The sequence below is a fragment of the Phacochoerus africanus genome, chromosome 8, assembly GCF_016906955.1.
Source record: "Phacochoerus africanus isolate WHEZ1 chromosome 8, ROS_Pafr_v1, whole genome shotgun sequence".
Lineage (NCBI taxonomy): Eukaryota > Metazoa > Chordata > Mammalia > Artiodactyla > Suidae > Phacochoerus > Phacochoerus africanus.
Genome location: NC_062551.1, coordinates 36,461,203 through 36,486,823, shown reverse-complemented (window position 1 = coordinate 36,486,823; position 25,621 = coordinate 36,461,203). Strand labels below are relative to the sequence as shown.

The following is a 25,621-nucleotide window of genomic DNA, read 5'->3' as shown; positions in this document are numbered from 1 at the left end:
GTCTCCAGACACTCCCTCCCTGCTCGCCTTCATTGATCTGCTGTATATTTCTTCGGTTAGCCTTTTGGTTGTCTGGGGACTCACAAATGCACACAAATAGATGTTCACTCACACTGACTATGTGAGATGGGGGACACCCTGGTCACGGAGCCTTGGGGTGGGCGCTGGGTGCAGAGCTGGAGCTTGGAGGGCAGAGGGAGAGCCTTTCAGCAAATCCCAGTGGTCCGGGGTAGCCACAAAAAGGCTACTGACTCTGAATTCATTTTTGTCCAGAAGAATCAGCCAAAAAGTGGGGTGTGGGCAGGCCAGGGCTCACAACCCTTGCTGTTATCCTGATGCCCTCACAAGCAGCTGCCCCCAGCCAAGATGAGAAAAGCCCTAATGGCCCCCTTGAGAGAGAGCCCTTCATTAGGCAGAGGAATGTCTTCTCTTCTCCCAGGGAATGACTTCATAAAAGCTCAGACTTCTATCTTGGATGACAGCTTAAACAACCTTTCTTAAAGAAAACCTAATGCAAAAGCTTATTGATACGGCTTTCCAAGGGGGTCCTTGGCTACCTGATCCAGGTGATGAATTGATGCAAAGACTACTTTCCCTTAAGGGGGTCTCAACAGTCGCGTCTGTCCACAACCCCCTTCCTGGAATCAAAGGCCAGTGGGAAGCAGCAGGCCCCTCCCAGGCCCAATCTGAAAGGGCTGGGAAGGGAGGGGAAATGGATTTGTGGACACCTACTGCAGGCTGAGACTCTGCTGGAGCTTCCGTTACTAATCTTAGCTCATTTTAGACTCTGCACAGAGGAACTGCCATGTGAAGATTTCCCCTTGGGAGGGAACTGACACTTGGGGGAATGGAACTGTTATTCTTGATCCCGCCTTTAACGGACCCTGTAAATGTTTAAATGGATTCAAACATAGCTGAGACTGAGTTAGATGATTTTAACAGCAATTAATAGTCTCCAATGAAATTAGCAGAAGGGGTCTTTGATTAAGCTCAAGAAAAAAAGAGGAGAAGGAACAGCCCTTACACTTCCTGCTTGAAATTAAAACGGCACATACAGGGCAGTTCCCCAGGGCTTATTTCAGAGTCTCAGAAGATGTTTAACCCACGAGGAAAAGCCCAGAGCTTTGGATCTTGGAGAGGAATGTGAGTTAGTCAGTAGGGGGACAGCAGATCTTTCCAACCATGCATTGGACTTGATGTGGATGGCTTCTCAGCTGTTTGAAGGATGGGTGTTGGAGCAGGTGGGCTGGGCTCTCAGGGGTTAACTTCCAAGCCAAGACCAGGACAGGAGAACCTTCCAAAGGGACCAAGGCAGTTTAAGAACCTGAGCCTCCTCTCTGTCAAGAACTCCTTCCTGTGACTTGTGGTTGCTCCTCCCAAGCCCCAAATGTGGCACTCATGAACCGGTTCCATCTGCCCATCTGCCTTCAGCAGACTTTGTCACTGAGCCTTGTTGAGTGTCGTCCCCACATCCAGACCTCTTTCAGTCCAGATCTCCTCCCAGGCCTTCCTGTGGCTGACCTGCTTCTCTGAGCTGTTCTCCTGATGGAGCTCTCGAGACAGGCTCCCACAGGAGTCTCCTCACACCCCTCAAGCTGACCTTGATAATGCTGTCTTGTTGATGCTCATCGTCTTGTGGATGCTCCCTGTGCCTGTTGATGCTCATTGTTTGTAGGTGCTCTCTACAGTTTGAGAGTGGGCATCCAGTCTTTATACCAACCCAGTCCCCACTTTCCCTTTATTTTTTTTTTAATTGATTTTTTCTATTACAGCTGGTTTACAGTATTCTGTCACTCCTCTACTGTACAACAAAGTGACCCATTCACACACACATATATACATTCTTTTTCTCACATTATCCTCCATCACGCTCCATTACAAGTAACTAGAGATAGTTCCCAGTTCTATACAGTAGAATCCCCTTGCTTATCCATTCCAAAAGCAATAGTTTGCATCTATTAACCCCAGATTCCCAGTCCATCCCATTCCCTTCCCCTTCCCCCTTGGCAATCACAAGTCTGTTCTCCATGTCCATGATTTTCTTTTCTGTGGAAAGGTTCATTTGTGCCATATATTAGATTCCAGATATAAGTGATATCACATGGTATTTGCCTTTCTCTTTCTGACTTACTTCACTTAGTATGAGAGTCTCTAGTTCTGTCCATGTGGCTGCAAATGGCATTATTTTGTTCTTTTTAATGGCTGAGTAGTATTCCATTGTGTATATATACCATATCTTCTGAATCCATTAGGTTGTACCACTTCCCCTTTATACATTCATTCCACCCGGGCTCAATACTGCAACCCCATGGGAAGCCATGTGTACCTCCCCTTCTACCTTTGGTTGCTGGAGTTGATAAACTTTCTTCCTTTCTCCATTTTCTCCTTAATCCAGTTGAGCTGAGATTCTGTCATTTGTAACCAGAGTCCTGACTGATACAGAACCAAAACCCACTCTTGAACAATCTTTCTCTTATTCCACATACCTTTTCTGGGCAATCTCATCTATCTCCTTGAGTTTCTGCTGTCACCTCTACATAGATGACCTTCCTATCTTTATCTCAGGCCCAAACTTTATCACTGGGTTCATATTACCTACTGCCTACTGAACACCTCTACTGAGATATCCTGCAAGTGTAACATCTAAAACTCAACTCATTATGTAACCTCATCCCTCCAAATATTTTCTCCTATGTTCCATAATACTACTAAAAATAATAACACCAAATGAGCTATTACTCATTGTACTATTACTGTACAAGACCCTATTGTAGGTAATATTTGTACATTATTTGTAGTCTTCCCAACTAACATGCAAGGCAGATACTATAAACCCCACTATACAGATAAAGAAATGAAATCTCAGAGTCTAAGCTCATTTGATTAGTAAATGACTGAACCACAGTTTAACTTCAGGTCAACTCTTCCTAATCCTTGCTGGCTGTCTTTGATATCACCATGCCAGGCTAGCTGCCACCTTCCTTTGGTTCTGAGCACCACCATCCAATCAGTCACCCACGTCAGCAACTCCAATATCCCATCTGTCACTAGGGCCCTCTGAGTCTTCTTCTAGGGCATCTCTTGTATCTTTCTCTCTCTATACAGCCTTTGTCTTTGTCAAAGTTCTCATTCCTATGAAAAACAATCTTCTAAATGCTCCCCTATTTCCCTTCCACTCCAGTCCATACTGCATTTCATTACATTATAAAAAGCCAAGCCTCAAATAACAAAAATTAAAAATCTCTACATCTTGACATTCCTCTGCTCAGAAATCAACAGTTCCTCCATTATTTGTAGGGTAAAAGTCAAGCACTGTAGCTTGCCGTCAAAGCCATTTTCTTTTCTTTCTTTCTTTTTTTTTAAAAATATTTACTGAGATATAATTTGTATACAAAAACACATACACATTTAATGTACACAATTTGATGTATTAAAACATAAGCATACACCCATGAAACCATCACCACAACCAAGGTGACATCACCTCCAAAAGTTTCCCTGTGTCCCTTTGTGCAGGGGTGAGGAACACTTAACATGAGGACTACCCCTTTAATGAATTTAAAGTTTTTAAATGCATAATTCAGTACTGTTAACTATAGCCACTCTGTTCAACCGGTATAAAGTTTCAGTTATACAAAATGAATATGTTCAAAAAATGGACTGTGCAACTTAGTCAAAGCCACCTTTTTTTAAAAATATGTGGCAGAGTGCATCTGTAATTTCCATATTCCCAGTGTATCCTTCCCTCCACCCTTCCCCCTTTGGTTACCATAAACTTGTTTTCTAAGGCCATCTTGAATCTTGCTCATGACCTACATTTTTAATCTTTTCGACCTATCATGTGATGTATTCTTGATCTAGTGACTACCTCCAGAAAATAACTAGCTTAACCTGCTTTTCTAGAACTATCAAGACCACTTCAGCATGGAATGACCCATCTACTATCTGATGCTCCATAAATCCTTTCTCAATCTCCAACTCTCCCACAAAGCACTCCTGAATACTTAAACTTACTCTCTTCTCCATGCCTCTTGAATTTTTTTTTTTCCTGCCACTCATCTGGAAACTTCTCTCTCAATTCTGTGCCACTTTGAAACATCTTTTGAATCTTGTCTTATTTCATTTGTAGCATGTATATTTTAACTGTATCTTATTTCCCTAACTAGGCAGTAAGTACTTAGCAGTCAGGGTCGTTGGGGTGGTTTTGTTTTGGTTTTGTTTTGTCTTGTTTTGTTTTAATCTCACCTGGCACATTTCTTTTTACAGCTCTCCTCCACTTTGGCTGCACTTTAAAGTCTCCCGTGGAGCTTTGCAAAAAATATAAATGCTAGGTCCCATGACTAGAGATTTGGATTTAATTGGTCTGACGTGAAGCCCAGGGCCAGGTTTGATTGTAAAGATTTCTGGGTGATTCTCCTATGCAGCCAGGCTTGAGAACCAGTGGTTCATCACATTATAGATATTCAGAAAATGGTCCATGGATATTTGGTTGATTGAGTCTAGATGTGGGCCTGAATTTCATAGTTAATGACTCTAAGTTTATTGGGCTACCATCCCAAGGTGCCTAACCCAGCAGACTTACTAACCATTGTCTGGGGCTGATAATATCGATGATGGTGATGATGGTGATGGCAATAAAGACCTAAAACATATTCACTCTTGCATTTTTAGTCTCTGCACCAGGCAATGGTTCCCCATAAGAAACCAGGTCAGCTCCAGTTTGATCTCTGCAAATTCTTTTCTTCCCTAATAGGGACCTTGTACCTTCCCAGTCACTCCATACAGGACTCTTTATAAGACAACAGGCTCCCTGCACCAGCAGAGCAGACTCACAGGAAATAACCCAGTTCCTCCTCATCCCCAAGGCCACGGTTTATAAAAAAGCTTAGTTAATTTGTCATGCTGAGGAACTTTTGGACACAACTAAGTTCTTTTCTTAATAAGGCCTGCCTCCCGGGGAATGACCAGGGACACAGACTTTTAATCTATGGCCTAAAATATTCTTGGAAGAAAAGGAGTTTGTGTCAATGGTTGTTGCCAGTTGTTCAGAGACCCTTGCTAATGGGGCTAGTGTCAGGTCTCCTGGGCCACCGGGAGTAACAAGCTTTGCTTGTTCTGCAAGCAGAGCCCACTCCTAACCTCACCTAGTGTCTTACAAGTGTCCTCAGAGCAATCATAGAGACAGTAAGAAGGTGTGGAGGATGGCTCCTTATTGCTGTGTTAGAGAGAGCATCTTTGTCCATGAGGCAGCCCCACAGTTGCAGCTAAGCATTTAGAAGCTGGGGGCTACTATTAAAACAAAAAAGAAACTGGGGTCTGTTTCGGCCCTTTTTTTTTTTTTTGGTCTTTTTAGGGCTGTGCTGTGGCATGTGCAAATTCCCAGGCTAGAAGTTGAAGGGGAGCTGCAGCTGCCAGCCTACACCACAGCTCTTTTAACCCACTGAGTGACACCAGAAATTAAACCTGCAGCCTCATGGATCTTAGTCGGGTTCGTTACTGCTGAGCCACAAAGGGAACCCCTGTTTCTGCCATTTTATAGCATAACTGATTAAAGGCTTGTCTTGGTTTTGAAGTTAAATGAAAGTTAAGATGCAAAAAATCAGACATATGTTTTCATCTTCTTTAGTCCAACTTCTATTTAAAGCCAAAAGAAACCAAGGCATGTCTGAGAAGATCAAAAACAGGCAGCCTTGGTCATTCTTAATTTGGGGGACCATGTGAAGAACAAGTCAGGGGATAAGAAACATAGAATGATCAGGAGCACAAGCTCTGGAGTCAGAGTACCTTTGTTCAAACCTCACACTGACTTCACCTCTCTAGGCTTTAATTTCCATATTTGTAAAATAGGATAATGACAGTAAGCAATGGAATGTCCTGGATCAGTGTAGAGGGGAATTTTCGGAACTATGGCATCGAGGGGTCTCTGTGGTTGTTGTGTGATCATGAGTTTGACCCAAATTCTTGCTCCTTGCAGCCTGGCTTCTGGTTAGCACAGTCCTCAATTAGGGGGATCAGCTTCTCATCTCACTGGCCAATAAAGGCCTTTTTGATCCCCAAACCATAGGACAGACCACCAGGATCCAGTCAGAAAAGCAGAAATCTCTCCAGGTCTTCTAAACAGAACCAGTTTAGTACGGGGAACTGGTGACATAAGTAATGCAAGAGCCAAGACGCCTTGCAAAGCACACTGAGGTGAGCCAGAAATTAGCAAGTGCAGGAAGTCACTCTCATTTGAGGGTTGGAAGGACAATGGGAAAACATGGCTGTACAAGGTCCATCAGCCAGACTTCCAGGTATGAGCTAAAATTATAAGGGGCTGCTGGGAAGTAGCTGGGACAGTGTGGCAGGGGACTGTCTGGTGGAAGTGGAAGCCGTGGAGGAGACACAACCACTGCCAGACACACCATAGTAAGCAGAGGGAGATGGGAAGAAATAGTCTGGCTTTTCTCCTCCTCTCACCACGTCCAGTGAGCAAGGGACTCTGGGAAATGTAGTTTCTTATGACTCCCAGTGGGCTAAAGAATGTGGGCAATGGATCTAAAAGAGACAGGTGGTGGGTGAACAGGCATAGCCTCCTTTCCCAGTTCCCAGTGCACTTGTCTCCACTGGAACCAGCACAGAATTTTGTCTCTCTCTCTCTCTCTCTCTCTCTCTCTCAGGTCATTTTAGTGCCGCACTCGTCATGGCATATGGAAGTTCCCAGGCCAGGGGTCCAATTGGAGCCACAGTTGCCAGCGTACACCCCAGCCATGTCTGTGACCTACACCACAGCTCACAGCAACACTGGATCCTTAACCCACTGAGAAACCAGGAATTGAACCTGAGTCCTCATGGATACTAGTTGGATTCGTTACCACTGAGCCACAATGGGAACTCCAATTTTGTCTCTCGAAGGAATCAAAATGCAAAAGGGCACTTCTCATCTTGGGGAGTATGAGCAGGCACTGGATAAACTGGTTAGCAGGGTCCCAGAACCACACTACATACCCAGGGCTGCTCTGCTAAGATACAGAAGACTGCAGAGCAGCGAAGGAAAGGCTGCTGGGACTGGGGAAATTATACTTGCTCGGTTTTTGTTTGTTTGTTTGTTTGTTTCGGGCAAGTGCCTCAGTTCTTTTTGTTATTAATCTGGGATTTCTCTTTCATGCTTGCCATACATCTTTGGAAGATTAATTTAAACCAAATCTGTAGGTTCCCAAGAGGATAATCAATTTTTCTGACACTTTGAACTGAGGACAACTATTATTTCTTATCAACAGAAAAGCACAGCTGTTTGAATTAAAAGCCCAAGAAGTTTCCTGCCTCTTTGGTAATCTGGAGGCTTGAGATTTTGGTTGGGGAATCTCAGCACAGGCTGAGTTTCTTGTGGGATTTTTTAACATAGTGGGAAAGGAAGGAAGAAAGAAGGCAGCTTTTGCCACACCGGGTGAAGACCTTAGGACCTTAAACGCTGCTCTCCCTAACTGGCCTCCCACCCAGTTGTGTGGAAAGGGCGTTTTCCCCTCAGCCTGTGGGTAAATGCGTAATGGAAGAGAGGGTTTTGCTGTGAGCAGAAGTGCGTCTTCCATATTTTGTCCAACGTTCACAAGCTGGGGCTTCTGACAGAGACTAAATCATGGCAGAGGCTGCCCAGGGAGGGAGTAGGAAAGAGGAGCCCTGAGAGACCCAGCTAGAGCTAGAGATGTCAAATAAGCTGAGAGACTGGGCAGGAATACCCTGGCTTTCCCCTTCTCCTTGTTCTCCAACCCTGGCATCAAAATGAAGACTCGAAAATGACAGTCTCAGAGCTAGAACATCAGCTTTCTAATAAATGTCCCCTCTCTTAATGCCCCCTGCATACACACACACACACACACACACACACACACACAAGCACACACACACAGAATCGTGATGCTATTAGGATGCCCCCAGCTCCAGGAAGCTCACGGTCCCTCCACCCCTTAGCGGCTGCCCGCTAAGGGCTCCATTTCTTCCTGCCACTGAGCCAGATCTGTCTACCAGCTTCCAAAGGAAGAAGGGCTTGGTATGCCCCCGCCTGACAACCCCTCAGGGCTCCCCTGTCTCTCAGGTATCATCTCTCCTGGCTGAAAAAGCCTGTTATTCTTTTAACAGAAGCTCCACATTCAGCCTTTGGTTTTCTATGTCTGCTTGCTAACTGTCTGAGCCAGGTTTGTCCAAAACGTGTCACAGCGTCACAACTGATATTCCTTGGGGGGAAAAGAAAGTTCTGTGGTCAAATGAGTTTTGAGAATGTTCAGTTAATAAACTTTGGCAGTCACTGTCAGCACCACCCACATCCCTGACTCTTTCCACTTCAGTGCCCACAACCTTACATCCAGGTCCGTACCTACCTTTTTCTTTTGCTTGCTTGCTTTCTCTCTTTCCTTCTCTCTTTCTTTTTCTCTTTCCTTTCCTCCTTCCTTTTTCTTTCTTTCTCTTTCTTCCTCTCTTTCTCTCTCTCTCTATTTTTCTTCCTTTCTTTCTTTCTTTCTTTCTTTCTTTCTTCTTTCTTTCTTTCTTTCTTTCTTTCTTTCTTTCTTTCTTTCTTTCTTTTTTTCTCTCTCTCTCTCTCTTTCCTTCCTTCCTTCTTTCCTTCCTTCCTTCCTTCCTTCTTTCTCTCTTTTAATAGCACCTGCCTTTCTGTTCCTGAAGGCTCAGTGTGATCCTTAGAACCCACGCAGCCACCCGGGACACGCAGGAAGTGCCAAGGCATGAGTGGCCCTGAGGAGCAGCCCTCGGTCAGAGAGGGATGGAGGCGACATATGACCACCTAGCTCTCCCGTGCTGCCCTTTGGGTGGGATGGCCGGCAGGTGCTCTCACAGATGCAAAGTTCCCCAGTGGGCGCAAGCTTCCATTCACAGGAGTAACTGCCCTTATCACTCACTCTCCCATGTCTCACTTCCCCACTTTCATTCCTCAATTTTTTTTTTAGGGCTGCACCTACAGCATATGAAAGTTCCCAGGCCAGAGCTGCAGTTACCAGCCTACAGCTCAGGGCAACACCAGATCCTTAACCCACTGAGTGGGGCCAGGGATCGAACCTGCATCCTCCTGGATACTAGTCAGGGTCGTTAACCACTGCGTCATTATGGGAACTCCCATTCCTCATTTTTTGAGGAATCAGGAAACTTTATCTTGGGAAATGCCCCCAGGAGGCCCAAACTAAAACACAGCCAATCTCCAAGCAAGGGCCATAGCTGGAGGCCTTCCAAACCGTTTGAAGAACTAGGGTTCCGGAAAACACTCTTTGGGAAGCACTGTTGCAGCTTCTGGCCAGGATGCACACTCATGGTGAGGGAGGGAGTCAGGGATAGGATGGATGAGCAGGATGTGAGACAGGAAGGATGTCGACTAGGGAATAGGCAGCCACCTAGAAACACCTGGGGTTAGGACGCCTCAGAGACAGGCAGGCTGGAAGGCAGGGCTGCGGTGGACATTCTAACAGGTTCATCTGCCATTCCAGGGCCCATTTGAATTCCTGTTCCCGCATTTCTAGTGTGGTGTATGGGTTAGGCTAATTCCTAGAGGATTCAGACTTCACAAAGAATATTTTTTGCTGCCTGTGAGGGAATGAACCATTCTACTTCTACCTGTAAGGAAATAGAACCAAACTCCTCCAGCTGTGAGACAGAGATGCAGAGACACCCCAGGACCGGGCCATTATGTCAGAAAACTCCACATTTGCGATGAATGGAAAATGGCTGGGGAGGGTTTTTTTTTTTTCCCAACCACTTGGCTTGAGCAGGATTGATTCTGGACTGAGAAGCATTCAAGCGATGCAGAGCCTGCAGTGTTATAAAACAGGATCATTTTATAGTTGGAAAATCTAAGGTGCGCCCTCCCATCAAAGCAAAGGCGTTTAATAATGTTGGTTGAGGATGAGGAAGCAGTGAGGAGAGAAATCAACCATGAAATGCTGGGTCAAACCTATGTTTGGAGTCCAGACCATCAGAGGCACAGGGAGACAGCCTCCAAGTTTCAGCATACACTGAAAAACTGTATCTTGCCCTAGAGGAACATGGAGTGTTCTTTCTGGGATGCCCCACAGCACCACCCGGTCCGAGGAAACCTCTGTGATGGTCCAGGAAATTCTGTCTGAGCCTTAGGCTCCGCTTGGCATTTGCTCCACATTCAGCATTTGGTGGTCTGTTATATATATGATGGTGTACAATATTCCCCGTCTTTCCTGATCCCCCCACCCACGAGAGAACTTTCTGACTGATCTTCTCCCCTCCCTCCAAGAAGGGCACAGCTCAACAGACCAGCTCTTTTGACCTGGTAGCACAGAATCTGGAGAAAGAGAGAAATACAAGAAGTCTGGGAGGCAGTGCTTAGAGGGTGAAGTTTTTCAATGTGGTTTGGGAAAAATAAATTCAGCTCACATGAGCCAAGTGGATGAGAGAGAAATAGGAATGTGTTAAGAGTGGCTGACATCCTCTTAGCCTTGATGTCTGAAAAATATAATAAAGGACAGGAGTACTTTCTTCGAAATTATTCTTTTTCTTTAGCGTGGATCCCAGGAAACTGGATTTTTTTTCTTTTCTATCATGGTTTATTATAGGATATTGAATATAGTCCCCTGTGCTGTACAATAGGACCTTGTTGTTTAGTTGTTTATCCATTCAGCATATAATAGTTTGCATCTGGCCATGAGCTGTGGTGTAGGTCACAGACACGGCTCAGATCCCAAGATGCTGTGGCCCTGGTGCAGGCTGGCGGCTGCAGCTCCAACGGGACCCCTAGCTGGGGAATCTCCATGTGCCACAGATATGGCCCTAAAAAGAGAGAAAGACAAAACAAAAAAAAAAGTTTGCATCTGCTAGTCCCAAACTCTCAATCCATCCCTCATCCTCCTCTCCTCCTTGGCAAACACAAGTCTGTCCTCTATGTCTGTGAGTCTGTGAAGGTACTCTTGATTGTTGAGTCTCTTGACATCAAATCCACCTTGGGACTGGGTTTTGTGGGTCAGGACTTAAAGCACTACAGAGATGTACATCCAAACCCCAAGCCCTGTGTTGTTGATATAGTGGTGAACATAGCTGTCTTCCAGATCCTGAGCCTTTAAACAAATCCACCAACCCACGGAAGGTATGGCTAATGATCAATAAAAATGGGCAATGGGACCTCCAGTCCAGGTCAGAGCAAAGAGTCTGGGATCTTCTTCTCCTCCCATCCTAGTCCTCACTCTTTATCCCAGTCCTTTCTTGACTTCGGACTTTTCAATAGTTCTCCCATTTTTGGTGCTTCCTCCTTGAACTTGAGCACAGAGGTTGACGTTCTTGGTATCGATTCTTGCTGTGCTTAGGAAACAGTCTTTTTTTTTTTTTTTCCTCCTTCTGGATATCTGCTATCCTAAGCCTCCAGCATGAGCCCAGCCTGCCTCCAGCCCGTGGACCACTCTGATGCCCAATGTTAGCTGGGCTTGCTCTGCACCCCACTGCCACCTTGAGGGGTCAATCGATGGTATAAAACATTATCTGTTTCCCCTAGACTGTAACTACTACAGAGCCCAGTTATGTCCTGTCTACATGGTTCCTCCCCACTCCTAGCCCTGCATCTTTTCTAGAGCAAGGGCTTAGAAAGTATTTGCTGATTCCCAGACTCAGGATCAGCTTTAGCGCTCAGCCTCCAAGAAACGGCAATAAGAATGGTGACAGGTGGAATTTTCCATAAAAACACATGAGTTAACAGGAATTCCAGAACAGCAAAGAGGCTCCTGGAAAAATTAGAAATCATAGGGAAGAGAGATGCTCTTTTCTGGCCAATAGCCGATATTTTTCTGTTTGTTAGTGTTTTGTCTTTTTAGTGCCACACCTGAGGCTTATGGAAGTTCCCAGGCTAGGGGTCAGTCAAATTGGAGCTATAGTTGCCGGCCTACACCACAGCCACAGCCATGCCAGATCCGATCCGCATTTGCAACCTACTCTACAGCTCAAGGCAGCACCAGATCCTTATCCCACTGAGCAAAGCCATGAATCAAACCCACATGCTCAAGGAGACTAGTCGGATTCGTTTCTGCTGAGCCACAATGGGAATTTCAATAGCCCATCATTAATGATTGAACAAACTCAATAGCTTATGGCACCTCCAGGACCTTCCCACATTGATCATTGCCCTCTTTTTGCTTTTAAAGGTCAGTCCTCTCCTGGGTCAGCTGATTTCTCCCAGCTGGACTTCACTTTCTCTAGACCCCAGACTCCTGCCTTATGCAGCCCTTCCCTCCTTCTTCCTCATCCTCATTATACCTAGAACCTGGAACCAGACAGAACCCAGATCTCCACAGATGGAATCTTGAGCTGTTTCTAATTAGATTTCTTCATCTCCTGTTTTTATTAACTTTTTTCAAAACATTATTTGAGTGTGTACTCTGGCTCACACCCTCTGCTGGGCTCTGGGAATCCAGTGATAGTCCTGACATTAAGAGGTTCCAGCGCAATGGGGAAGATGGGCAAGAAATTACAAAATGCTGCTGTGATGGGGCTGGCATGTTGCAGAGGTAGAGAAGAGGGCTGCCCATCTTTGCCTAGGGCTGGGGTTCTGGGCGTGATGGAGGGGATGGCAGAGGGGAGTGGAGGGAAGAAAGGCTTTCAGAAAGGCTCCGTGCCTAAGAAGATTTTAAAGGATATGTAGCTGCTAAGTTAGCCCAAGAGAGAAGCACAAAGAAGGTACTCCAGTCTTCCTCAGTTCTTTGACTTGTGTGCTTTTGAAGTCTTCTTTATCCAGTACATCCATCCACTTCCTCCAAAGCCCAGTTTAAAGGAAACCATCTTTGTAGGGTCTTCCTGACCCCCTCACCCCACCTCAGCTTCCAGGATTCAGCTCTTTGGTTTCCCCATGGTTCTTTTGAACTCAATGCTATAAACCTTCTTTCACTGCGTCATTAATACATACCCATGAATCTATCACCTCAGATAGATGGAAAGACCCTGGATCTTATTCATCTTAGCAGCCACAGGGCCTATCATGGTGCCTAGAACTTAGGAGTTACTTCATTATACGAGGTTGAATTTAAATATTTGAACCTTAAGAAAGCTTACAGTTGTCAAATGTCAGTGTGGATAGTGGTAGGTGCCCATTAAGTAGCACATTAGTCAGAGTGTGCTAGGCCATGCCGCAATAACAAAATCTCAACCCAACAAAGATTTATCTTTCCAGAAATGGACTTCTCACTCATACCACATGTTCTATTCAGGTCAGCTGGCAGTGGGAGTGGAGAAGGAAAGGGGTGGGGGTTGTTCTTCACACACTTACTCAGGAACCCAGGATGATAGAAGCCCCGCCGTTTGGAATGGCATCTGGAATGTGGAAGAGGCACTGGGAGGGTTCTTCACTGTCTTTTCCATGCATGAGTCCATGTTGACATGTGTCCCCTTCCATTGAAGCCTACTGACCAAAATTTCAAGAGAATGGCAAAAATCCACCCACCCACCCCCCCCCGACAGCAAGAGGGCTGGGAATGGTGAGGGTGGGGGAGGAGCAGATGGAATGTTTGGTGAGACCACTGACTCTGCTGCAAGTAGAAGCTAAGAGTCCCTCCACCTTTTCTTCATCAGATAAGGAAAATAAGTGCCATTGGGGAAAGACACCAACCCCACACTGCCCAATCTGAGACCTCATTGCCTTGTTCCCATTAGCACACAGGAAACTGTAAAGCCTGAAGCCTTGGGAAACACTTGTGTAATGGCCATCTTTTCTTGGAAATATCACCCACTGCCCAGATCTAAATGTTCCCTGGGCTCCTTCCCTGGAACACTTACCAACACCTTCAGGAGATATCCATCTCAAGGTGGGTGCCAGGAGCCCACTGAACTGTGCTTCTTTGATGCCGCATCTGTCAATGTTCCAGATCTTCCTCCAGTGGAACTCTGCCCCCAAGGGACTCCACTTTGCACACAGTTGCAAAACCCAATTTTGTAGCATCGTGCTCTTCACTTGATTTTCACCTTGTCCTCTGCTGTCATCTTCACTCTCTCCTCAGGTGCCAGCACCTTGAATACTGCCATGTTTTCATGTTTCAGTTTAATCAGATAGCTCATCTCTGGGGTTGCTGTCACCAAGGGCTTCCAAAAGTTAACTTTCAGCAATCATGTCCCATGTGTTCCCAACTATCCCCCACAGTCATGCCCCTCAGCACGTCCTCTCTTCCTCTGTGTCTTCTTTCTGTTCCTATCTTGGATGCATGTATGTAAATCGTTTAAATTTGTCTTGTGATTGAGTCTGTTAACACAATGCATTTCCATGCTATTGCCCTCATGAATTCTACTTGCGCTGCTGACCTCGACTCAGGGGATACACATCAATCCACACATGGTAGCTTTTCAGAAGGGAGAAGGGATGGGCCCGGCTTAGTGGTCGGAGTTTGCATTACCTCTGTTGACTTGCTTTCTTCATTACCTCCCCAGAATAGGTGATAGTTTTCCTTTGTGTGGGTCTCTCTCTCTGACTCTGAACACCAGCACCCCCCTGGGTATTCTCTGAACTAGCAATAGCCCATCGGCCTGCCTGGTTGGTGGTCAAGCCCTCCATTCCCATTCTCCTCCCATTTGATCTCCTGGGCACTCACAGTCCATGGGGTGGAGGAAGGCCAGGGTCCTCGCAGCAGTGTTATTCCACAGAGATGCTCTGACCATCCCCCAGATGCTGGTCCCTTCATCGTGTGCTTGCCTCCTGCCTCAGCTCGGAAACAATTCAGGGAAAACTTAAACTTCTTTGGACAACGAAGGACACTTCCTGGTGGGGGGGGGGAATAAAATTGTTTGGATTGGAGCTCATCACTCCCTAGCTCATCAGGGGGACTACAACCAGCGTAGACCCTCTGTCCCTTCTGGAGGGAGGCTGTTTTGGGGCAAAGGGGTGTTGGGGTGAAGATGGAGGTGAGCCGTTCTGAGAAAGTAGGCAGGTGCAGAGTTAGTGGGGGGGCGGGGGGGAGAGAAAGAGAGAGAGAATCACACCTCCTCCAAAGAAGAGGGCAAGAGGACACTAGAATAAAAGAGCTGAGAAGATGAAGACTTCAGACCCCAGCTTGCTTTTGGGCAGATCCCTCTCTCCACCACCCCACCGGTAAATGAGCACCTGGAACTGCATGGTTTCTGAAGTTCCCTCCAACCCTGAGCCTCCATGGTTTTGTGAATAAATGCTGACTTGAGAGTCCTTGTCTGACCTAGGTGATTTGCTTCAACTTTTTATGCATTGGGTAGTTGTTGGTTGTTTTTAATTCTAAATGAGGGATAATAATCTCAATTCAGGAAACTCTCGTGATGATAAAAGGAGATTAAAGATGTAAAATCATTGAAACAAAACCTTGATGAGACTTTTAAAATGCAGGATTCTTGAGCAAGTGACTTCACTTGCCTGGGCCTCAGTGAAACGTGAAGCTAACCATGCTCTTGTGAGAAACAAATGCCATCATCCTGCAAAACACAGAAAATAGGGTCTGGCACGTGGCAAGCACTAAATAACTGTGTTCTTATTTCTGTGCTTTAGGATGCTGGTAGGACAGTGCAACAGAGCAGGGAACTCCTGGGGCTGTTTTTTTAGGATGAGGTTTTGTGCAGGGGAAGCAGGGGCATGAAAGAGCATCTAGCTCCCAGCCTGGCCTGGGAGGCTGGGCGGGCCTTCTGGTGAGGGTCCTTCTCCCCATCCAGGAAGAAGAATTCCCTGTTTCCCCCTTGGTTCCAGCTAAAGTCCTGGGTTTGGGAGTTCCTATTGTGACTCAGCAGGTTAAGAACCCAACCTAGTGTCCATGAGGATGTGGCTTCAATCCCTGGCCTTGCTCAGTGGGTTAAATATCTGGCGTTGCTGCAGGCTGTGGCGTATGTGGCTCAAATCCCATGTTGCTGTGGCTGTGGTGTAGGCTGGCAGCTGCAGCTCTGATTCAGTCCCTAGGATGGGAACCTCCATATGCCACAGGTGCAGCCCTAAAAAGAAAAAATTAATTAATTAATTAATTAATTAATTAATTCCTGGGGTTGACTCTGACCCAGGCTGAGTCACCTGCCACCCCCAGAGCTCTCACAATGCCATAGAAGTGTGACTCTCTCATGGGCCTCATCTCTATCCCAGCCCCCCCACCCCAGACAGTTGGTGGATCAGCATCATCTGAAATGCTCAGATCCTAGACTGGGAACAGGATGGCTAGTGATCCCCCAAAAGGTGCTGAGATCTTGAAACTGATGGGTTTGGATTTGAGCTCAGATTTCTCTGCCCCTCTGTCTTAGGTAGGCTTTCCCAGAAGTTGACCTGGAGATAAGGATGTACGTGCTAGTACTTTATTTTCTTTCTTTGTTGTTTTTTAGGGCCACACCTGCAGCATATGGAAGTTGTCAGGCTAGGGGTGGAATGGGAGCTGCAGGTGTCAGTCTAAACCACGGCTACAGCAATGCCAAATCCAAGCCAAATCTGCGACCTACACTGCAACTCATGGCAATGTTGGATCCTTAACCTGTAGAGCATCCTCATGGATACTAGTCAGGTTCTTAACATGCTGAGCCACATTGGGAACTCCTATGCTAGTAATTTAGCAGGAAAGTGCTCCCAGGGAAAATCTCTAAGACTGGGAGAAAGCAGGACAAGGAAGGAGGAGAGGTCCAGATTCTGGCCAAGTCCTGTCTGAGCTCCCTTTAGCTGGATCCCACATGGGAACTTCAAGTGGGAGTTACACTTCCCAACAGTCCTGCCTTGAGACCAGGGAGCTGGGCCTATCCGTGCAGAGCTGCCCTGGAGGAATGTAAACTTCTAGGGTCTTCTGCCTTCCCTGTGAGCTGAGTGGCTCCAATAGCCCACAGTGGTCCTGAGAAGAAGAGGTACTAGTAGAGTCCTCTGGAAGCTGAGAGCAGGCTGAAGCATCCCACTGACCAGAGGGATCTGGGCAGAGCACCGACAGTGTTCCCCAGAAGCCCAGTGCCCAGGCTTGTTTCTCCACACCACGTGTCCCTATCCCCCAGTTTGTCCATCCAGATATTAACATATTGCCTTTGCCTAGAGTGAGGACACTTGGCTTAAAATCCCCACATGGGGAAGTCCCTGGTGGCCTCAAAGTTAAGGAATGTCAAAGCCAGCGTGGTCACTGCTGTAGTTGGGTTTCAATCCCTCACCCGGGAAATTTCTGCATGCCACTGTCTCAGCCAAATAAAATAAATAAAATAAAATAAAATAAAATAAAATAAAATAAAATAAAATAAAATCCCCACGTCAGAGAACACTGAGGAATGTGATTAGCATTGTAGCACTGTTATGACCACTTACCAAAGAAGCCCTTTGATTGCCAAGCCAAACATGCTCTCTGCACAGAGCAGCCTCATCATTTCTAAATGATCCTGCTGTGCAGATAATCTGACTCACCCGCTGCAGAAGCAAAGAGGCACACAGTGAAACAGATGCACCAGAGGGAACTTGGCTTCACTTCCATCACGCACCCAGGAGAGAGCTTCCTGCTGGCAGGCTGCGTGCACGTTACAGGCTAGCGAATGGGACCTTTGCATGTCCCTGGCAGTTCGTCCTCAGGACACCCACCCTGCCTCCAGGGAGGGGGGGGGTGATGGCGGGGGTGGAGTGAGATGTGCAGAACCAACACATTTCTGTCTCCCATAGCCTGTTGGCTCCACAGCAGTGGGATTGTCCGAGGCCCTGCTTTCCTTGGCCATATTCCTTTGATTGCTAATGGGCTCTTTCTAGCGCCTGCCCGAATTGTCCCCACAGCAAACCGTTCTCTGTCACCAATTATATCCAAGCCATCAGTGGTCTCTGACTGCATTTGGAGATGCAGACAGTGAAATGCCTGACCACGTTCCAAACAGCCCTCAGGCTTAGTGAGGCAATCACCTGCCATCTCCCTCAACCAGGATCCTCCTCACCTCACGTCTTTGAATCATTTCCCCAACCGGGAGCACCCTTCCCATCACCCCACCTTCATGGCCCCCGCCTGTCCTACAGGGACTCCCTGTTGTTTCCAGAATCATTCTCACCTCTTCAAAACTTCATCCTTTTATTAAAATGGAAGGAAGGCTCAAAATACTGAATGAGTGAATAAATAAATGAAAGAATGAATGAATGAATGAATGAGCTCACATCTAACCTTACACTCCACCCTCCTGCATTTTGCTGTATGCTCTTTGGCACTTTTAAGTCATTTCCCCAGTACTATGATAAGCTCCTTGGGGGAAAAATTTAAAAAATAATTTTTTTAAAAAAAATTTCCTTTAAGGTCACAGAACTGGGCCACCATGGGTCTTTTCAAGAACAATCTGTGCGTCGGTCAGTGTGGCATCATTGACATAGCACTGAGTTGGAATTCGGGTCCTAAGTCCTCCCTCTGCCACTCTCGGGATGAACTCAGACCAGCTTCAGACTTTCTGGGCTTCGGCTCCCCAGTCTTTGAAGTGGAGGGATTGGACTGAGAGGGTGGCCTCTGGGGTGCAAATGCTGTTTCCTCTACCTACCAGCTGAGTACAGTTGGGCAGATTCTGTAACCTTCTTGAACAAACAGGAAGGACCGTAACTATGAGTTGCTTTAAAGACGTAATGATATGGAAGTTCCCACTGTGGCTCAGTGGTTAACGAATCCAACTAGGAACCATGAGGTTATGGGTTTGATCCCTGGCCTCGCTCAGTGGGTTAAGGATCCAGCATTGCTGCAAGCTGCTATGTAGTTCACAGATTTGGCTTGGATCTGGCATTGCTGTGGCTATGGGGTAGGCTGACACCTGCAGCTCCCATTCCACCCCTAGCCTGGGAACTTCCATATGCCGCAGGTACGGCCCTAAAAAAAGAAGAAGAAAAAAGAAAGAAATGCAAGAACAATAAGCACATGAAAAGATGCTCTATGTCACTAAATGTCAGGGACAAGTCAAAACCACAGTGAGATACCACTTCCCAATTAACAGGCTGGCCTGAAAAAGGAATGCAATTCTGACACACGCCTTGAAGACATTATGCTAAGAGAAATGATCCAGTCACAAAAAGATAAACACTCTATAATTCCATTTACATGAGTACCTAGAGCAGTCAAATTCAGAGAGAGAAAGTAGAATAGTGATTACTAGGGGCTCAGGGGGGCAGGGAGGGTGGAAATAGGAGTTATTATTCAATGGGTATGGGGTTTCAGTTTGGAATAACAAAAAGATCTGGAGATGGGTGATGGTGATGGTTGCACAACAATGGGAATGTATTTAATGCCACTGAACTGTACACTTGAAAATGGTTTAAAAGGTACATTTTACGTAATACATAAATAATAAAAATGTATGTTAAAATAAATTAAATTAAAATAATTTAAAAAAAACATTTTGAAGGAATATAAAACAGTTGCCAAAAACCAAATTTGAGTTTATTTGGGTGTGATTTTTGCCAGAGGCTCCTGGTGCTGAGGGTAAAGTTCAGCCTGGCTGCCTCCGTGTTTTGTGCTGAACCCATAGGAACAGCCTGGATCTGGCCCTTTAATGCCAGTCCCACCAGAGGGAAAACCTTTCAGCAGGAGCCGTGAACATGCACATCGTGGAGTCAGGCGGACCCTTCTCCATGGAAATCAGCATGTATTTGAAGGTTTTAGTGCCCGATTTAGCCTCACCCAGAGGTGACCTTCTACACATGGCCAAAAGAAAAGTGATTTCTTTGATCGTCCATCTGATCCCACACTGACCTCCCGCGTTTTTCAATTCATTTTAAATCATGCTGTTCTGGCTAAAGTGATTCTAACTCTTAGCAAAGAATATTTCACATTTTGACCAACAATTCTGGGCCAATTTCAGATCTGTTCGCTTGAATAGCAAGAATAAAATCTATGAGTTCTTTCTGGGTCCTTCTGATCTCAGGCAGCAGGGAGGGAAAGTGAGGGAAATATTCAGAAGTGGCATGAAGCTTTGGCAGGGCATGAGAACTAGAAAGTCCTCCTTGCCGGGATATGAACTGATGCCCACTTGGGCCACTTCTAAGGGGGAGGAAGGCAGGTATAAGTCCAGGGCAGGGACCTGGGTTCCTTTGCCTCGGGCCCGGCTCAGCAGCCTCCCAGGAAGGAGGATACCACTGTCTTCTGCGTGGTCTGTGTTTCTGGCTACAAGTAACAGTGGGTCCACTCCAGCTGGTCCAAACAGTAAGGAAAACGCATCCTCTCACATAAGAGGTGGGGTGAGTGCAGGGTCGCAAACCAGCCACTCAGTGTCACCAGCAAGGGCTTGTGCTCCGTCTACCTGTCCACCTCTCCACGTCCTCCTGGTCCCAAGGCAACTGCACACACCAGGCAATGGAAGAGAATATTTTCCAGAATCCACCCCCACACCTCAGCTGACCTCCCACCCAGTCTCACTGGCCTGAACTGCGTTACCCACCAATACCTAAACCAGGAGTCAGCAAGCTTTTTCTGTAAAGCGTCAGGGTTGTTTGGTTGCAACCATCCAATTCTGCCAAAAAGCAGCCATAGGTAACGCATTAACCAATGAGAATGGTTGACTTCCAATAAACTTTATTCACAAAAACAGGCAGCCTGGATTTGGCCTATGGCCATGTTTGCCCATCTTTGCTCTAGATCAGCTGGCCTGAAACATGTCACAGGCAATTTGCGATTAATTTACAATGTTTATAAGTGGTTCATGCTCATCTCTGCTGACATCAAACAGAGAATATATGAGAAGTTCTAATTTATAACATTGAACATATGATCACCCAATAGACAGGAAAATTAGCAGAATACAGCAAAACTGCGGCACCAAATAAAATGAGAATCGAATTTCAAAGACATTCTTATATCCTAAGGAGCATCAAAGCAGACACTAAGGAGAGACTCAGAACTCTGTTAAACCTTGTTCGACTTTACAAAGTTAACGTCTCCAAAAATGTTTAGTTACATTTAGGGTTCGCTATAATCCCTTTGGAAGTCCAAATGCCACTCTTTATAGACTATTTTCATATCTCCTTTTTATTTTTCCTGTATTGAAATTCAAGACTGAAAAGAACCTTAGCACTCAGCCCAAACCCCCAAATTTTACAAATGAGGGACAGGAGGCTCAGAGAGGGCAAGCTACTTTCCCTAGGTCACACAGCCACTCAGTGCCAAAATTAAGACCCAAACCCAGGCTGTGGTAGGTTGTAATGTTGTTCAGAATATCCACTGCCCCTTCCAAGAGGTGGATTATACAACTCCCTACAGAGACAAGCTTGACCATGGGCCTTGAGATGCCCCTCCTGTAAGGTAGAGTACATACCCCACACCTCCCTATTGAACTCAGCAGTGGCCGCGTGACTTGTTGAAATGTGGTGAAGAGGCATGTGGCACTTCTGATCCCTCTTCCAGCCTGGGCTGCAGAGTGAGGAAGATAAACAGCCCAGGCACAACCGACCCAGGATGGTCTTGTCACGTGAACAGGAAATAAACCACTGAGATGTGAGGCTGTTTGTTACCACAGCATAACTGAGCCTAATCCTGACCAATACATGGGCTTTGCAACTCAGAACACTGGGTTCTGTCTCACCCGAAGGGTCTCAGGTTTGCAGCAGTCCTTCGTGGGACTGAGGAGCACACACTTTGGTGTCCGCCTACCTGGATTCAGATCTCACTAGCTGGGTGATGTTGGTCCAGTGACTCTCAGAGCCACGGTTTTTCTCATCAGTAATATAAAGATAACGCTGGTACCTTCTCCTCAGGGATGTGGTGAGGATTCAATGAGCTAAGCCTGTGTTTTGAGGACTACTCACTTCACTGCACTTTGCTTTATCGCATTTCACAGATACTCTGTTTTTTACAAAGGGTTGCAGCCACCTTGCATCGAGCGAGTCTGTTGATGCCATTTGTCCAACAACATTTGCTTGCTTCTTGTCTCTGTCACATTTCGATAATTCTCATAACATTTCAAACTTTTCATGACTGTATTTGTTACAGTGATCTGTGATGAGTGATTTTTAATGTTACTGTGATTCACTGAAAGCTCAGATGCTGGTTAGCATTTTTTAGCAATGAGTGTGTTTTAACTAAGACAGGTGCTATTGTACACTTAGTGGACTATAGGATAATATGAATATAACTTTTTTTTTTGGCCACACCCACAGCACGTGGAAGTTCCCAGGCCAGGGATCAAACCTGTGCCGTAGTTGTGGCCTGTGCCACAGCAGCAGCAGTACCGGCTCCTTAACCTGCTGTGTCACAAGGGAACTTGCAGTGCAAAATACAACTTTAATGTGCACCAGGAAACCAAAAAATTACGTGATGCGCTTTGTTGCTGTGGTCTGGAACCAAACCTGCAATATCTTTAGGATGAATGAGTCTTCACTGGCTAAACATTGGTTATTATTATTCAACATACTTTGTCCCTGGCTGACATTTCATCAACAGTTAAAGAGTGGGAGGGGAGGGCACTGGGATGGTTCCATGCCAGTGCACAGGCAAACAGGAGGCTTCCCTCCTGCTGTGTGCCTTGCTGACAACCATCGCTGCCCCTGCTACAAGCCAGGGGAAGCGGCACGAGGGGCTCTAGGGAGGGGTAAGGAGCAGGACCCTAGAGTCAGACTGGTTCGGGCTCAAATCCTGCCTCTGTTCCTCGTGGTACATCTATAGCTAAGTTACTAACCTCAGTGAGCCCTGGTTTCCTCCTCTGGAAAATAGGAATAATAAAAGTGTCCATCTCATGGGGTGAACATTCAATGAAACTATTCATGTAAAAATGCTTATCATAGTACTTGGCATGTTGCAGGGGCTCACCAGATATCAGGGTGGGTATTCTCTCCTGGATGGGACCAGCCAAAGGGAGCATGGGCGGGAAGGAGTGATAGAAGGTGATTCACCCATCAGTGCATCTCAATGAGCCACAGGGATATTTGCAGCCTTGGCCCCCTAGAAACACCCCGCTGAAATCATAGGCTGATTGTCCAGTTGGTAGGGGAGGTAGGAAATAAAGGATCCACCCCCATTACATGGCTGGCACGGATTCCCAGAGCCAGCACAGACTCCCTCCCAGGGGAGTCACTGGACACCCATCAGGATGAAGCTGCACTCAGCCCAAGGTAGCTGCTCCACAGCCCCACAGATAGGCATTTAATCAACGTTACATCCTGTGATGGGAGAAGGCTAGGTCAGAAGAATGGCCCTTCACAGGGAGCTCTGAACTTGGCATGGAGCTGCCTGTCATAGAGACCCCTTACTCATGGCCTTTTCAAACACACCCCTCTTTCTATGCTGATGGCACAGTCGCTGCCCAGCTGCCTTACCTTGGGCCTTAGTACCCGCCAGACAGGGAGCACCACCTGCAGCCAGACTTGCCTGCTTCACCTCTGGTCCTGCAGACACCTGCCGGGGCCCAGCCAGAGAAGAGCTGGAGAATCATTTGTTGGAAGCAAACCCCATAAGCCCAGCCTTTGAGATGCTAGCTGATGGCTTGTCTGCCCTAAACCTCAGCCTCTCCAGACTAAACCCTTTAACATGCACATGTACCCTGGGGGAGGAGGATGGGAGTCTCTACCAGGATAAGTTCATCTTGGCATCACGCACTCATGTCGTTATTTCTTTTTGTGGAAGTTCCCAGGCCAGGGATCGAACCTGAGCCATAGCAGCAACCCAAGCCACTACAGTGACAATTCCAGATCCTTAACCCACCTCACCATCAGGGTGTTGTAGAGTTCTATGTGCCAGGCTTGCCCTCCTCCAAGTTTGGAAGGACAGAGTGAAGTGTGGGACCAGAACTAAGAAGGGGAGGGGACAAGAGCTTCATGGCCATTGCTGCCCTGGGCCACATCTAGAGAAGAGCCTGGGATCCAGGAGAGGAGTCCAGGAAACCTCCCTGAACCATCAATAGTGCCTTCAATCCTACAAGGAATGAGAAACAGCCTCACTGTGACAAACCCTGCCCAAGAGCCCTCTGAATTTTCTACTTTTCCCCCAAATGTCACCATGAATTAGCAGCAGTCACTCCTGGGCTGCTGGGACTATGTCTTTACTGCCTCCTCATAGCAAAATTGAGATGGGAAAGACAGCCTTTTATTTGGGAAACACCGTGGGGGTTTATCACTGAGTCAATGGAGAGCATGACAAAGATCTGTGAGAGGAAACAGTACAGAAATTGGAATATCTTCAGCAAAATAATTGCAAGGCAACATTTCAGGGTAGTTTAATTTCCTACTGCATTTTAATGACCAATATAGAAGATATAAAAATGTCATTTTTAGAAAAATGCCAACGTTTTGTTTTCCTGGTTATTCTAATAGATCAAATGGGACATACGATATGATTTTTTAAAATTTTTTTTCACCAAACACTGTAATCAATCTTCCATGCTACAAGATCTGTGTCGTTATTGCTTGTCACACACTCAAAATAGATGTGAATAGGAGTTAAGCGGAAAGAAAACTCTGTTCTTTTCCTTTCCGATAACAAGGCAGAAAACCTTTACAAAGGTCCATCCTTGGGCATTTTTCTCATTCCATTTGACCAGTTTTTTACTGAAAGTTACAACGTTTCCAGTCCCAGGCACCGGGGTGGTATTGATCAGGACACACAAGGGACCCTTGGGGTTTTAGGAGGGGAGGGCAGTTTTTTAATCCACTAGGTTCCTCTGCCTCTGTTCATCACCCAGAACGTGGCACAAGCCCTCCAAGTGAGGTCAGGAGGCACATGCTGGGTGAGGCAGGGAAGCAACTCCACCCCAGCTCAGCCTGTGTTTCAGGCATAAGAGGATGGTAGACCAGGGCTGCCCCCTGAGATGACAGTCCCTCCCCCGGCAGGCACATCTGACTCATCTTACGCCACCTCCTCTTCCACTAACATCAGCTGAAGTGGTCCTCCCCCACATGGGGCCCTTCATAGTCGGACTTTGTTTTCTGCTGCTAGTAACATCGAAAACGCAGAATCTGGCTTCTCAGCAAGGACTTCAGGCTTGTCAAACTCGACCACCTGAAAATCAGAGAAGAAGAGCTGAAATGGTCAGAACATATCCACCCACCCTAGCGCCCAAGCCACTGAAGCCTTTGGAGAGGTGAGGCCAACTTCTGCACCTTCCCGTTTTCCATGACCAGAACGCGGTCACAGTTGAGGACTGTGTTGAGACGGTGGGCAATGGTCAACACAGTACAGTCTTTGAAGGCGTCTTTGATGGTGCTCTGAACAAGAGTGTCGGTCTTAGAGTCCATGGAGGCCGTGGCTTCATCAAGGAGAATGATCTATCAAGGAAGGAACATTGTGAAAGTCACGCCAAGCCAAAGCTGTACCTGGAGGAAAACTTATAGTCTTAGCTCAACTTATTTAACAAGAAGGCTGAAGGAGTTCCCATCGTGGCGTGGTGGTTAACGAATCTGACTAGGAACCATGAGGTTACGGGTGCCATCCCTGGCCTTGCTCAGTGGGTTAAGGATCTGGCGTTGCTGTGAGCTGTGGTGTAGGTTGCAGACGTGGCTCAGATCCTGCACTGTTGTGGCTATGGCGTAGGCCAGCTGCTACAGCTCTGATTGGACCCCTAGCCTGGGAATCTCCATATGCCACAGGAAGCGGTCCTAGAAAATGCAAAAAGACAAGGAAAAAAAAAAGGCTGAAAAATGACGAGCTAGAATCCATCTCAAAAAGTTGCAAAAATAGCAAGAGAATAAAAGTCACACCACATCACCTTCACCTTCTTCAGAATGACTTCCTGGAGAAATAAGGCTGTA

At 46.5% G+C, this 25,621-nt stretch overlaps 1 protein-coding gene across 2 annotated transcripts in view; it reads right to left on the bottom strand.

Annotated features, from left to right (window-relative positions):
* Positions 1–24,700: 24,700 nt before the first annotated feature.
* Positions 24,701–25,621, bottom strand: part of ABCC12 (ATP binding cassette subfamily C member 12) — a 66,533-nt gene continuing 65,612 nt past the window's right edge. For both annotated transcript variants that reach the window (XM_047791061.1, XM_047791062.1), the window contains 2 exons: positions 24,974–25,138; positions 24,701–24,872 (listed from right to left, as the gene is read on the bottom strand). In XM_047791061.1, coding sequence (XP_047647017.1) covers positions 24,780–24,872; positions 24,974–25,138 — 258 coding nt within the window. In that variant the 3' untranslated portion in view covers positions 24,701–24,779. The remainder of the gene's footprint in view (positions 24,873–24,973; positions 25,139–25,621) is intronic.